This window comes from Nothobranchius furzeri, chromosome 19 (genome assembly GCF_043380555.1).
Source record: "Nothobranchius furzeri strain GRZ-AD chromosome 19, NfurGRZ-RIMD1, whole genome shotgun sequence".
Taxonomy (NCBI): Eukaryota; Metazoa; Chordata; class Actinopteri; order Cyprinodontiformes; family Nothobranchiidae; genus Nothobranchius; species Nothobranchius furzeri.
Window position 1 is genome coordinate 15,760,827 of NC_091759.1, and position 15,228 is coordinate 15,776,054.

At 42.3% G+C, this 15,228-nt stretch overlaps 1 protein-coding gene across 4 annotated transcripts in view; it reads left to right on the forward strand.

Annotated features, from left to right (window-relative positions):
- The window catches only part of ptprua (protein tyrosine phosphatase receptor type Ua), a 323,447-nt gene that overhangs the window by 260,523 nt on the left and 47,696 nt on the right, over positions 1 to 15,228 (forward strand). The window contains exons 15-20 of one of the 4 annotated variants that reach the window (XM_015973274.3): positions 616 to 645; positions 1,038 to 1,198; positions 1,480 to 1,667; positions 7,087 to 7,159; positions 11,400 to 11,476; positions 14,309 to 14,326. In XM_015973274.3, coding sequence (XP_015828760.1) covers positions 616 to 645; positions 1,038 to 1,198; positions 1,480 to 1,667; positions 7,087 to 7,159; positions 11,400 to 11,476; positions 14,309 to 14,326 — 547 coding nt within the window. The remainder of the gene's footprint in view (positions 1 to 615; positions 646 to 1,037; positions 1,199 to 1,479; positions 1,668 to 7,086; positions 7,160 to 11,399; positions 11,477 to 14,308; positions 14,327 to 15,228) is intronic. The other 3 variants (XM_015973276.3, XM_015973277.3, XM_015973279.3) reach the window with 3 other exon arrangements.

Sequence of the window (15,228 nt, forward strand, 5' to 3'; positions counted from 1 at the left end):
AAAACATGAAACTGCCTCCAGTCCTTACAGAACCAAGAATAGTTTACTGTTGGCTAATAGGCACGTGTTGCATGCAACTTTTTAAAAAAACAATGAGAACAAAACAATTTTTTTCTTTAGTTCAATTTATTTCAATTCAGTTAATCTAAATTTATTTATTTGTTTCTTACTTTCTGTTTATTATTTTTAATTAAAACATTCAGAGTTTCTGTCTGGTGATAAACGACCACATCTGCTAACCCAAAGCTTTACCTGTGAGACTGGTCCACACATGTCAGTGATGAATATTGCTGTTGAAGCAGATCGATTTTATGTCCGATTATTTTCTCTAACTAAAGTATTTCCTACCCAAGTCTCCGTGTGGATCCCACCCATCGATGTGATGAATGTAAATTCTGGTTGAAAACCGATTCCCTGGAATGGTTTCAGGGCCTGGATGTGACGGCTGATGTGACGGGGGTCTTTATCATCATGTGTAATAGCTTGAACCATAATTCCAGGCTGAGAACATTCCAACACATTCTTCATTTATCGTTCGGATGCCCAATCATAGTCACTTTTCTTCTTCTCTTCTCACTCTGCCTCTCTCCTCTCCTCCTCCTTCATGCTAATCAGAAGAGACTTCTATTCTTACCCTTACTACCCGTAAGTTACTTCTCTCTCCCCCTGCTCACCATCCCCGTCCCTGCTTGCTCTTTTGTAGCCCCAGGAGTGGAGTAAGCATTGCTACTCCCCCTCCATCCTGCCCCATCGTACACTACAGCCCCCCCCTCCCCCCTCTCTTCCCTCTCCGTATTCCAATCCCACCAACAGTCTCCCACTATCACCAGATCTCACTTTCTCTCGTTGTACAGTTTCAATCTTTCCTCCCCCTTATTTATCTCCCCCCTCACTACAATTTCTCATCTCCTCACCCACCCTCCACCTTTCTTTCTCCCTTATCTCTTTTGCCTGTCTTGCGCTCACTCTGTCCCTTCTCTGCTGGCCTCTGTCTGTTACTGCTCTCTGTCCTCCTGCCTCTGCCTGCATCTCTACAGCAAGAAGAAGGTGGCCATGAACAAGGCAGCTATGTCCTACAGGCAGGAGAAGAGTCGGAAGCTGAGCTCGTTGGACTGCAGCATGACGGAGCAGAGCACTCTCCAGCAGGATGAGAGGATGGCCCACTCTTTTATGGACACCCACGGCTGCAACGCTCGAAGTAAGACGGTTAGGAACATATGGGTACTGTTGAGAAAATGTCTGGAGAGAGAGCGGTCCCCTCCTTCCCGACCTTCAGCCGTGTTTACTTCCAAGCGTGCATGCAGTCTGTTCTGCCAGAACTCAAGGTGCTCTCAGCAGACGAGTCTCTTGTCTGTCTGAATATTCCGCAGCGCCAGTCAGCACTCACATTCCTGCAAAAACACGAGCTGCCCTCAGAACATATTTGCATGACTAAAAAAAGCCATTGCATCAGCGGTTTGCTTGTGTTTGTGTTCCCAGACGAGCAGCGCAGCTCCGTCAATGAGTCCAGCAGCTTACTGGGAGGCTCGCCCCAGCGTCACTGTCGCAGGAAGAGCTCGCCTTATCACACGGGCCAGCTCCACCCCGCCGTAAGGGTGGCTGATCTCCTCCAGCACATCAACCAGATGAAGACGTCCGAGGGGTACGGCTTCAAGCAGGAGTACGAGGTACCAGCACAAGATAGGAAGCTGAAAACTGTCCAATGCTGACGTGGGTAGATGCATACAGCTGCTGGGACTGGAACCCCAGATGAACAACTAGAGATTTACTGAAGTAACACGTTTCTCTGCTGCTCTGTCCTACTGGCTTGCCCTGCTGGTCAAGTTTCTACCTACACAATCACTAAAACCCACTTGTAAATGAATAACTTGGTGTTTTAAACCGTTTGTTACTGTAAATGCAGAATCGGTGTGGGAAAAATGAAATTGCATTCTCTACCTGCGTGGAAATGAACAAAGCAGCTCGAGTGCTGCTCATCAAATGCATTCATGAAGAGATGAAAAAACACAATAAAAGCAGATGTTTTTGTAGTTTAGTGCTCTGGAGCATGCAGGCGTGTGTTACCACTGATCTACAGTTCACTAGTTCTTGTGAGCAGAGCTTCCAGAGTGATGGTGTCTGCTGTAGTTGGACTTTTCCCGGCTAGACAAACAAACAAAAGGCACGGCCACCAGCCACTTACCAGAAAACATTTAGTTCTGTGATTTCCTGGTAACCTGTTCAAGGTGTACCCCACATGTCACCCACGAACAGGCACCAGCGCCCTCTGCAGCCCTGAATAGGTACAGCTGGCTATAGAAAACTGAGCGATGACTGGATGAATGAGGGCCGTAATGTGGCACTCACCCATAATACCTCATCCTTGGTGAGTCCTAAACGCTCCCGATAAACACTGAGCCTCACAAACCTCTGCATGAGAAAGTGGTGGAGTGGGGCCTTTTCATAAATAAATGGAATATGAATTTGTATTGATCTAAATTTTAAAGCTGTTATGTGTAATTTGTTTCATCATCTGCTCACAAAGCACACAAGGCTAGGCCCTTGAAAGTAGAAGCTCGCGGGTTTGTTGATGAAGAATTTGCACAGAAACGCTCGGGATGCTGCGAGAAAGCCTCAGACCCACAAAGTCTCGCTTCAAGGATTCTCTTCCTCTACTTTTAAGGCAAAAGAGAAACGAACTGGAAGCGACGTCTCGGTGATCCACATGTCTGTAGTAACGTGGACCACTGCTGTCCACTTTTTGGGGGATTTTTACCCTTTATCATCATTCTGTAAAATGAAGTTTAGTTTCATTTACATGAGTCATTTCTGATGGATTAGATTATTTCATGTCACGTGCACTAACTGCACCCTCCAAAGTCAGAAGACGTTCGGATCAAACAGCTGTGATAAGTCTTTTTCACACCTCTACCTGCTGGAAGTCTGATGCACTTTTTCGATTCATTAAGCCGTCCCCTGAGGGCCCAACAAATTTCTCCCTACCAAAATCAATATATGGGTCGCTTTTTCACTCCGCACTCTGGCTTTCCGTTGCCTGGAGAAATAAACAAGATGAAGGGGATCAGCGTGCACTCTGCTGTCAGACTTCATAACCCTTATTTCCCACAGGGGCGGGCTAGCGCTGCCATTGATCAGATTCATTGGAAGGCATTGTGGGGGTGTGTGCAGGAGTCATGCCCTCAGTACGTGTATTGTTAGAGGTAGAGCTGCTGAATTATAAAATATGTGTCACCATCAACGAGAGAAGTTTTACAATTCTCATCATTTTGACCCCAAACAGTTAGTTTTAGAAAAATGGATGTTTTTGCTCAATAAATCAAAAGTAATGGTAATTAAAGCTGTGCCTCTCTACAATTTTCATTAACCTGACAGGATTTATTATTTTTGCTTGCCGTACTCCCTGACTAACTGTTATTGTTTCTGAAGCCAAAACTCTGATCACTCCAGCACGCGTAAATATCGAGAAGCAACCGAAGAGTCTTTTCAAGGAGTTTAAAGACCAAGTTCACTGAGAAGTTGTTTTTTAATTGGTATTTGAGAAACTCGGTCACCCTGAGTTTTGCATGCAGGCTAAATGTGAAGATAGTCTTCTATCCCTATTTCCTGTATTAGCCAATGACAGAAAATAGACCTAGAAACACTTGGTTCAGAAAAGTCACTCAAATCTATGTCACACTGAAAATTAACATTCATGGACTCACCCATCCTGACTCGTGACAGGGAAGGCAGTTGTTGGTTTAGCATCAAGGAGAAAACAGAGCATATCTCAGCTAGGGATGGGTACCGAATTCGGTACTTTTTAAGGTACTGACCGAATTCCATAGTACCGACCGAGCACCGATTCACGTCATTTCAAACGGTGCCTTGTTTCGGTACCCGTCCTTCATAAGGAGAACTTGCCAAGACAGCTGCGTATGCGCAAGAGCGTTATGTCGTCGGTCGCTGCGAGCGAGTTGTAAACAGAGCAGCATGGTAGAAAGAACGCACGCTAACGCTTGGGTCCACTTCACTAAATGTGATGAGTAACTGGGTCAAGATGAAACCAGCGACAGACAACGATCTAAGTGAGACATCCTCATCTTAATCTGCTCCGGTAGGTAAATGAAATGTTTAAGATAATGTTAGCTTGATATGTTAGCTTCCGTTTCGCTAATGCGTTCGCTTTCTCCTCGGGACTCCGAATTTCCGACTAGAAAAACATGAACGCGCTCTAAAGTTTGGCTTCACTTTACTAAATGCGACGGGTGATTGGGTGAAGAAGAAACCAGCAACAACGATCTAAGTGTGAGGTATCATCGTTTTAATCTGCTCCAGCAGTTAAATAAGCTGTTAAAGATAATGTTAGCTTGATATGTTAGCTTCCGTTGCCACCGTTGTTATCAGCTAATGGTGCGTTCGCTTTCTCCTCGGAAATTCTAACTTCCCAGTAGGAAAAATCAAATGAAAAAGACGGCAAAAGGAATGAAGATACACAGTAAATTTAGTTCACAGTAAAGATGTTTGCTTCAGTTTAATTATCAGCTTATAAAACTACAAGGACGATGTTAAAATACAAACAGTTGTATGTTATTTATCGTGATATTTATCAAATATGATTATATATTGGGAAAAATATATATTTAATTATACAAGATAATTAAAATATTAAACACTCAAAAGTATCGAAAATTGGTACCGTTAAGTACCGGTATCGATTCGTAGGTACCGGGAATTAGTACCGGATCGATTCAAATGTCAAAGGTACCCATCCCTAATCTCAGCTGATAGAAGCTAACAGTTAGCATTAGCAACCCCACCACACAGCAGAACTCCTCAAGGCTTTCCTCCAATTAGAGACTAGACTAGCCAATCACAGGCGAGATGTTTGAATATCACGAACAACACTGATGAGTAAGACATTTTCTGCCTCCCAGTCCTCAGAGAAACTTGTACTTCCTGATCCAGCAGCGACAGAGTTTAGTTCCAGAAACCAACTCCCTCATGTTGCTTAATTCTGGTTAAAGCTGCACATCAGGTAACCATGTGATGAGATCACTGAAAACTCTCCATGCACAGGTTGTGGGTGTTTTAGGAAGGGGTTGTTCACCTAATTATCTTACATGCACCCTGTTCAGTTTTAGTCTGTAATTGATTAGATTCATTCACAATATTGAAATGATTATTATTGATCTTACAATATCGCAACCGTTTCTCATGTATTTTTCAGCCCTGGTGCTGATGGACACTGAAGATATCGAGCTGCACCGTGGTCTTTGACGACCATCTTTTAAATGTTTCACCGTGTGTTTGTGCTGCTATTGTTGCTGCTGTCACTCTCACGCCATGCCCTTAAACGAGCTCCAGGCATGATGACAGGCTTTTCTTGCATTTCACTCAGACGAGGCTCTGATTATTTTACACGACACACATGCACAGCTGCAGGAGTAGAATGCTGCAGGTCAGAATGCCAGCATGAAAGCAGCCTTTAGCAACATCCGTGGGATTACCAGGTGTAGTGGTGGCTCCGGTTATTCCTGAAGGACGTGTGGACTGGAGCAACACATCCAAACACTTAGCTCAAGAAGACATCGAGCCTGGAAGCAATTAAAAAACAAATAGAAATAATTGGCTTTCTTTTTGTAAACAGCGTCTTTTGTAGACTAAGAGCTGGTTTGGCAGGAGCAAAGACTAATTCGTAGTGACGTTATTTTTTAAATGTTTGTTGTCAGTTTCACATCATGCAGTTATTTATATGGAGCTCTACAGATGTTTTGGGCAGGTGGCAGGAATAATAATGCTGCAGAACTGGTGGTCATGTGACCAGGCTTCTCGTAACGTCTGCTAAGTGTATTACGCAGTAATTAAACACGGTTGTAGTACATGGGTGTGTTTCCACGGGCTACGAAGCATCACGTTGTGGACGCGCTACAGAAGTGTAGTGTTGTATCCTTCTGCTAAATCTTTACTCACTTTGCTTCCAAAATGCGTCAGCAGATCAGATCAGGTCAGACAGGAAGTCAAACACAAAAGCAGTGTAAAACGTCTAGAAACTTTCAAAATAAAAGATCAGATTTCCACTTGCTTGACTAGTAAATAAAAAGGACATCATCACCAATGAAACCTTCATAGTAGCAGTAAACAGAACAGAGAAATTAACTGCAGACCTTTTTAGACTCGTACTGCCATCTTTCACTGCATGCTGACACGCAGACTTCCAAAACCACGCGTGGTCTTGCAACTCTAAGGTTTTTTTGAAAATCTTGTGGGATCAAATGTGCAACGCTGCCAGTCTGCCACAGAAAAGTAGTGAGCTGTTGAGGAAATTGCAGCTATTACACCACGCTGCTTATGTCTCCAGTGGCAAGGTCGGGTAAAAGCTGATAAAATATCACACTGTTATACTTGCAGCACTTGGACTAGTCGTTAGCTCATCAGTCACCTATTAAAGCCATTTCTCCATGTAAAGGTCCCTATAGGAAAGGAATTTCCTTCAGGTAATCACTGCAAAGTCTTCATCTATCCGACCCTGGTACTACTGGTACAGCAGTCAAACCCAGCCCATCAATGAGCCAAGCTGTAACAGCTTTTTCTCTTGTCACTCTCCTCGTATCGATTTAAACCCACAGACTCATCCTGCAGCAGCAGATTTGGTGTAAATGTGTCATACTGTAAACAGCTGTCACAGACTCGACAGTTTACCACCGCGGTATTCCTCAGCAACGGCTTCTTCGGTCGGCGCTGCATGTAGAATGAGAACGAGTGCAGCGAGTCATCTCACAGCCTCGCCTCTCAGCTCCGTGTTGTGGCAGATGCTAGTTGATGACTTGGCAGGGTTCTGTAACGCTGGAGCTTATCAGACCTCTGGGTAACAGTTTGGAGCACATTAGCAAAAGCTTCCTGATTGTGACTTTCAAAGTGCAAGAGAGTCGCCGTCATGTTGTTTCCTTTCTCTCTAAAGATATAATAGGATGCAACTCTGGCAGAAGAGGTCTTAAGGTCGTTATGGAGAACGAGTATTCAGGATGACGCTGGTGCTGATGTCTGAAAGTGGAGCTGGAAGCAGCTTTCCTTGGGATGTAACTGAACTTGTACTTTCTGATTTTGCAGAGTTTTTTCGATGGCTGGGATGTCACAAAAAAGAAAGACAAAACCAAAGGGAGACATGACAGCTTGCTCAGCCGTGAGTATTCATGCGTGCTTGAACAGCAGCTTACAAGGAGGAAGTGTCAGAGCTGGTTTCTCCTGCCTCCATACCAGACCGTGTCGGTTCCCCGTAACATTTTACTCATTTAATGGAGACGTTTGTCCCAAATTACCCAAAGTTTCCCGACAGCTTTTCTCTCTTGGTCGTTTAGAAGATGAAGTAAACACGATAAAGCACATTTTTAATCAAGGTTTGAGTTAATAAAATTGATCGTTTAACAAGAATTTTAGAGAGGCAACATAAAAGTTTTTTTGAAGCTGAAATTTTGCCCCCATTTCTTCAGATTTACGGTTCAACAGTTCATGTTGTTTCTGTTCACCAACCAGGATCACGCTACATAAATCAGAGCCTGATGTTGGTCTTCTCCAGTCATGCCAGTGTTTCTGTCATCGTTACAGAACACACACAGATTTTAGATAACTGGTACCAGTTACTGAAGCGTTGCTCAGCTCAGGGTAGTCTTCAGAAACTATCAGTTTTTACCATAAACATTTGTGCAATACTAGCAACTACATTCACAGGAACACTGATCTGTGAAGAGCAATCCTCTGTGGTCACGTTACAGCTGAACCAGAATGCAGGTGAGCAGGAAGCTGACTGTTCATGATGAATGATTATGGGTCGGCTGATGCAGCAGGAAGAAGAGACGGAGCATGGACAGAAGGTTTAAATACATGAGGGTGATCAGGAATCAGGTGGGTGGGATAACAAGGGGAAACAGGATACCGCGTCAGGGGGAGAAGGGGCAGATCCTGATTGGTTGATGCACAAAAAACTTTAGATATTGTTTACTTACAAAATCAAAAGGTGTTATATTTGACTTACCTTTTTCTGGTGTGCTGTTCTGTTCGCTGACCCCTACTACACACTGGAAGCATCAGCGGCACGGAATGGCAGCGGAATGTCACCGCTTCAAATAGAATCCATCACAGCCTGTGGAGTGTCACAAACCAGCCGCGACGCTGCAGTTCTCATCCAACAAGCTAAAGCTCGGACCGGGTTCCATTTTTTCTGCGAGCCGCTTCTGGGGCACGTCAATTTCTGCAGTTAACATAGGGCTATACACGGTTTCCGTGTGTTATTTCCTGGTAACTTTCTAAATAAAAGCACAGCAGCAATGCAATTTCATGTAAATGAAGCTTACATGTGACCCATCGACTTATTTACTCCTTGTGTCGTTCCAGAAGCACAGCGGTGTGTTTTCATTGGCTCTAATCCTGGCAGTGGAGAGAAACATATATCAAACAGCGATAACGTGATGTCCCTTTTTTTTTGGGGGGGGGGGGGGGGGTGTCAATGGCTGATTGCATAAACAAACCGTAACCTTTGAAGTCTCAAGGGATTTTGTGATGTCACAAGTTGAATGAGGAGCACGGCAGAGAAGCCACTTCGCTGCTGAGACCCCCCCGCCACCCACCCCCCACCCCCCGATGTGAACTGGAGTGCAGTGATTGTCGCGAGTAACCCGTCCCCACGGCCGAAGCTTCCAGTGTGCAGCCGGGGTCAGAGTTCTGTTCTAGTTAACCCTCCATTTAATAGTTTTCTTCTTTAAGAAAGCATCACAGAAAGGAGAAAGAGACTTTTATATTATGTTGTAGCCCTTTGCTCATTACAACTACCAGCAGTGGCACTGTGCCCACTGCAGCCTTCTTAATTAGCTGGCATGGGTGAAAGGTAAAGGTATTGCTAGGCAACCACATCCTGAAGGAACACAAAAGTAGTCCAGGAATAAAACATCCACTTAGCACCTATAGTGACAGCAGCTAATCTTCACTCAGAGCAGAAACACGTTCACATCGTTTTCCTTCATCTCGGTATTTTCTGTGAACACAATTTCACCACGATAGCACCTGGCTGCAGCGTCTTCCTCAACTTCGGGTCTTTAAAGCAAAAACAAAATACAAGCGTACCGTCACTTGTCACCAGTGGAAGAGTCGGACATGACACTGGAGTTTGACCAGTCAGAGTTATCACAAGATGCAGCAAACCTTTGTATTCGGTCCTAAAGGTTTACATATACTTAGAGTCGGTAAAAATAAATCATAATGATGTCATAATATGAGAAAGCAAAGAAAACAATCTACCAAAGGATTCTTTGTAAACAACAGTTTACCTTCCTCAGGCATTATTAGAAATTACCTGCTTGAAACCAATTTAAATTGATCCAATTTTTCCATTGAATATGGTTCATGATACAAGTAGCATCATGACTGCTATTTTATGATCAACTCAATCAGCAAATAATGCATCACAAGCCTGTTTGGTGCAACAGGTGAGGGGGAAGCAGAGATCAGAGTGATCATGGTGGGTTGCCATTAAGGCATTTGGAAGTGTTTATTTTTAACCCTCAAGCTTCACTTTACATTTCATCCTAAAGAGTCATTAGAGGACAAAAACGTCCGCTTGTAAAAGTGGCCATAAAACATGTGTACATTCATATTTGTTTTGCTTTTTTTCATAGATCTGTTGAACAACTTCAGCCCTGCTCAACCATAAACAAATTCAATCATTTTGAGGCTTTTAACCCTTGAAATGCCAGTTTGAATACTCAAAGTCAATGCTGTAATTTATGAAAACAACACAAAAACCGAGTTATTTTCTAAAAAATACATTTTTTGCCTGGGGGTGTTTAGTACAAATCAGTCTTGATTATGTTATGAAATATCTAAAATTTTGAAATTTTTACATTTATAGTTTTTACATAGCAACAGATTTAAAATTTACTATACACTTGCGCCATTAGAGGACAAAAACGTCCACTTTTAAAATGGCTTTAAAAATGGTGCAGATGTTTGCAGCTCAATAATACCAGAGAAGAAGAAACAGCTGGATGCTACTGCTTCAAATTTAGTACAAACTACCAGAGTCCCAAAAAGAAAAACATTGTTTTAAGTCATGGACAACAAAAGACGATTACACCTAGAAAAGAGCAACTGGTGTTTAGCACTCTCCCGTTTCCTCTGGCAATGTGGTTTACCAGTTCGAAACCTAGCTTGTTCTGTATGTTTGCTATTGCAGCTTTAATCAGATGTGATCTTATGAAAGAGACTGAAGTACACATCAGACATTCAAAAGGCATCATACCAGAAGCTACACTTCTCTTGTATATTTATTAAAAAGTACTTTTAAATGATGTACCAGCAATGGTTGTTTTTGAAGGTTTAGTTCTTTAATAATTCAACAATCCACTATGATGCGGCAATTTTTGGATCAAATATTTCTTTGAAAATATATTTGGGCTTCCATTTTGATTAGTGTGGAAAAAAAAGATTAAAGCTCTGCAGTGGCCTTTGACAAACCACCTTTTATGCCACAATTTCTCAGGATGAGTTTTCAGACTTTTGCATGTTCCTTCAGCATATGTTGACAGACTCTCTCATTATTTTTAACCCCTTGTGGATTATTGTAGCAAACCGGCATCAATCTATTCTGACCCTAAAGCATTCAGTTGGAGTGTTAGGATTAGTACCTTCATCAATAATCTGCTGTATCCAGATCAATACATGTCTTCTGCACTTTAGTGAAGGATCTACTGGTGGCAAGCACTTTATTACTGTGATACTGATATATAATTAAATAATATAAATGTTTTTTACTACTTGCAGTTTTTTGTTCATGGTCAGCCTTTTTCATTTGTTCTGTTCAGGTTTCTTCCATGTTTGCATTCAACAAGTTGATTCATATAAAGATGAGAAGGGGGTGCAACATGGAGGTTTAAGCTAAAACTAACCTAAACGCCTCCTAGTGGCTGGCTGCAGTACACACTACAAGTCCCGCCCTCTTCATCTAAACAAATGGCTTGTTTTCCTGAGTACAAACTACAAATACACTTCAGATAAATTTTTTGAGTTGCCGACTCTTGTTTCTTCATGTAGTTAATATCTCATTACTTAGTCGCAAAATCCTAATAATTCCTAGATATAAAGCTGTAATTAGTAATTTGATGTTTAAAAAAGACCCTGATTGTGTGAGTGAGTCTAAGCAGGACTTGTCGCTCTTTTTTTATTAAGACTTTTTTTTCCAATACGTTATTTTTTTGCAAGTTCATGGTGCAGCTTCACTAATATTTATTTCTATCCAGTTCCTGTAAATAACAGTGGTTTCAGGTTTTAGGTTAACACAAAATCAGGCTGAACACTAATTATACAGCTTTTGAAACAAATCACCAAATTTCAGAATTTTCTTAATAACTAATTGCTCTGTTTTTCCATCCTAGATGATCGACATCGTGTCAAGCTCCACTCTCTGCTTGCAGACCCCAGCTCTGATTATGTCAATGCAAACTACATAGATGTAAGAAAACTTTGATTCTTCCCGCTCCTTTTGCTTTCCCCCCTCCTTCTCCATCTCTGGTTTTCTTCTGCCTGGTGTTACGTTGTTAGGGTTGACCCACGGCTTTAGCAGGCACCAGACACACGGTGTTAGCCTTAGCCTAATGACTGAACCTATAACATGTATATCTATGTGTTCCAGTACATGTGAGCTTTGTGGTCAGACTGTTTCACTGTTAGACTGAGGATCATTCAAGAGCCCGTAAGCTCAAAGCAGTGGGCCTTGTGACTCACTAATGCTTTAGCAAAGGAGTACCTGGGCAAATCCAGCTCCGCTGAGCCTGCTTTCAGGTATTGTAGTCTTACCTACAGCTCAGCTCAAGAGTCTCAGGAATTCTCTCCAGTTCCAGCAGCAGTTTTCACCCCCACGAGATCCTATTTCCAAACCCTCGCATGAGATAGTCTAACTCCATGTGCAGACCTACTGTAGCTGTGAGCTCATAATGGAAACTTAAAAGGGACACAACATTCTTGATGTTGTTTTTGGCTGAACCAGCCAACGTGTGTGTGTGTGTGTGTGTGTGTGTGTGTGTGTGTGTGTGTGTGTGTGTGTGTGTGTGTGTGTGTGTGTGTGTGTGTGTGTGTGTGTGTGTGTGTGTGTGTGTGTGTGTGTGTGTGTGTGTGTGCTGGGGGTGTGTGGTGTGCCCACAATGCTGCATTACATCCTCCATTTCTGTTTTTGTTTGCCAAACAAAAGAAAATGGAAAGTAGGCAGAAGAGGCCAGTGAAAGCTTGCTGTGTTCTGTGTGGCCACTTTATCCCCTTTAGTGCTCTGTAAGTGCTCCATTAGAGCGAATGCTCTAAGGACCTTTGTGTCATTAACTGTGCCATCTACAGCTACGCCCGCATGTCATGCCAAGACCTCCAGCTCACATCATTGCTGCAAAACAATCTCAACTTATTCACAGAAGAGAGCGACGCTGGAATAAATCAAACTTTGCTATTTTCCAAGGTCAAACTACAGAGAGCGTCTGCTCTCCCCTCTCATTCATGCTGTGGTTTTCTGCAGCAGAGGTGACTCAAGATGGCCTTTGCGAGTTCAGTTTTATATGCTACTTTTGTCCTTCGTTCACAGAAATGGCGTGAGCCATTCTGCTACTCATGAAGCTTTACACGGCTGTCTCACTGCATTGTTTCTTGTTGCACTGAGATGCAGATTAATGTGAAGTGTTTTGGTGTAGCATATACTGGAAATACAATGAAAATTAGACTTACAATGTACCATTACCAGATAATGTTAATGCCCTTGGTGGGTTTATTATGCCACCCTTAAACGACGGTTTCTATCTAGTCCAAACTGGCTGTAAGTGACTAAACTAAAACTATAGAATAGTGTGTCTATGATGGTAGATCTGAGTTATATTTGTAGTTGTACCCGGACTTTATTACGGAAGCGTATTGCTGTCAGTACGAAGAACAAAAGAAGCGGTATTTAGAAATAACAGGAACGCTTCTCATTATAACGTAATAGACATTATGGAAATAAAGACGTAAAAATTTATTTTTTCTCAATAAAGGTCAAGACAGTAAAATGGAGGTTATATGTTGTGTTGTTATTCACGTTCGTGATGTTTAACTTTGACGAATTACAACAGCGAATTGTTGTATATTGTTGACAAATTCCACAACAGAAGGGTCAATAAAGTGAATAAAGTTATACTCGCTAGCTCCGCCGTGTTGCCAAGGCGACAGACTGACAGCTTCCTAACATTTCTAATTCACTATTGGGACAAATTTTTTATGCATTTTATTTTATTAATGTAAAAAAGTTTCAAAGTTTTTAAATGTAAAAGTTTAAGAACAGGAAGTCTACTGTACTTTGAAAGCGGCGCCTCAACTAGAATGCGGAAGTTCTGCACATTTGCGTGGAGATGACGGCGGGTTTTTCTGATTTCAAAATGGAGGACGGCTTGACCAAAGTTACTGCTATGTAAAAAAACGTCACTTTCTTCTGGTTGAGATGATAAAATTCCTCGAGATGTCTGAGTTTTACCACCATGAGCTAGCTCATTGCTATGAGATGATAAATATGTTTTAACAAAAAAGTTTCTTGTTAAAACTAGACGGATATCTCGTTATAACGGGACTTTGCTCCTGTTTTTTATTTTTTTCCCTCACACTGACGGCAATCAGCTTCCGTACGTTTTGGCTCATGCACGGGCAGAAAGAAAATACATTTTTTGTTTGGATGAAATCTTCCTAAAATCTTGTTTTCCTAATTTTTTCAGGATTTTATTTTCCTGAAATTCTGTTTGATTCCTAAATAAAAACGGTTTTCCTTTTGGCGAACCCTGCTCCAGTCAAAGTTTGGCAGACCAATCTTAAATAGAAGGAGTCAGGTGCGGTGATGGTGATTTTTATCCATTTCAAAGCTTTGGAAGTGTCCGATGGTATTTTGTGTTTTCCAGGTGTTGTCCGATGCTGCCTGCTTTCATTACTGAAGCCGTTTGGTCGGGTCATGTCGGGGTTATCTTAAAGCTTGGTCAGACTTTCATTCTTTACCCTCCATCTCTTCTATTCTCTTTTCAACAATCACAGATGCGCCAGGCTACCGTTGACCAGACAATCCTACCTCTTCAGGGGAAAATAGATGAAACTATATTTTTCTTTTACAAAGATGAAAGTCTGAGTTTTCTGAACAATATTCTCTCCACAGGTTCTTTTTAACCCTTTCATCACCCCTTCCTCCTGATCTTTAATCACAATAACTAGCTCTTGTCTCTTCTCCTCTTCTCTTTCTTTTTCTCTTTCTATTTTCTGCTCTTCTTGCTACTAAATTTTTGGCATCTCTTAGATTCGGATAAACAGGGAAGTAAGTACCTTGCTTCTCTTCTGTTTCCACACCCTTCCCATTGTCATGCCCCGCCCCCTCCTCTATCAGTGCCTCCCAGCTCTCCATGGCTTCCTTCCAACTGCACATCTCCTACCCCTTGTCTTCTTGCAGCTCCTATGCCTTTTAACCGTCAACCATCATATTTTCTTGATGTCCGTTTGATTGCAGCAGTCTCTCTTTGCTCTTTCACTCAGAGTCAGGTGAGCACCTGCCTCTGAGTGAAAGAGCAAAGAGAGAAGAGGCAACTAGTCAGCTTTAAGGGGAGAACATTAGAGGTCAGGTCTAAGCTCATGTTCATTCATTCAGTAGATCAGGATGGTAGGTCGGCATGGCTGATATGACATCAGTGCCAGCTGAAAGCAGATGGTGCAGAAGCTTAATATTCATCTTCTTACCTGTAAGGGTTGTAAAGACCTGGAGATTATTTCCAACAGTCACCTGGCAGGGGGCGGGGGACACCCTAGACAGGTCGCCAGTTCATTATAAAGAAGTTTGATGTGTAGAGACTAACTCACTTTGTCACTGCCAAGGATTTTCACAGAGCAGAGGTCTGCTTGGGTTTAAAGGAACAAGATATTTGTATTTTGGCTGGATAGGTTGGTCCAAATAGTCATTTTCACATGTTTTTTGTTTTATTCAAACTTTGTTTGAGTTTGGCTTGCTGTTTCACCGTGTGTTAGCACCACTGTGGTTAGTTTCATGGGTTGGGTGTGTGTAGCGAGATTCTACTGAGAACAGGCTACTCAAACTATGCTCAGCCGTGATATTCTCCAGATCCGTGAGTAATCCCACACAGGAATGGTCCCAGGATGCTTTGGCATGACAAAGGACTAATGGTAGACGTTCCTTGTTCTAGAAGACCCAGACACTGGGAATGTTGC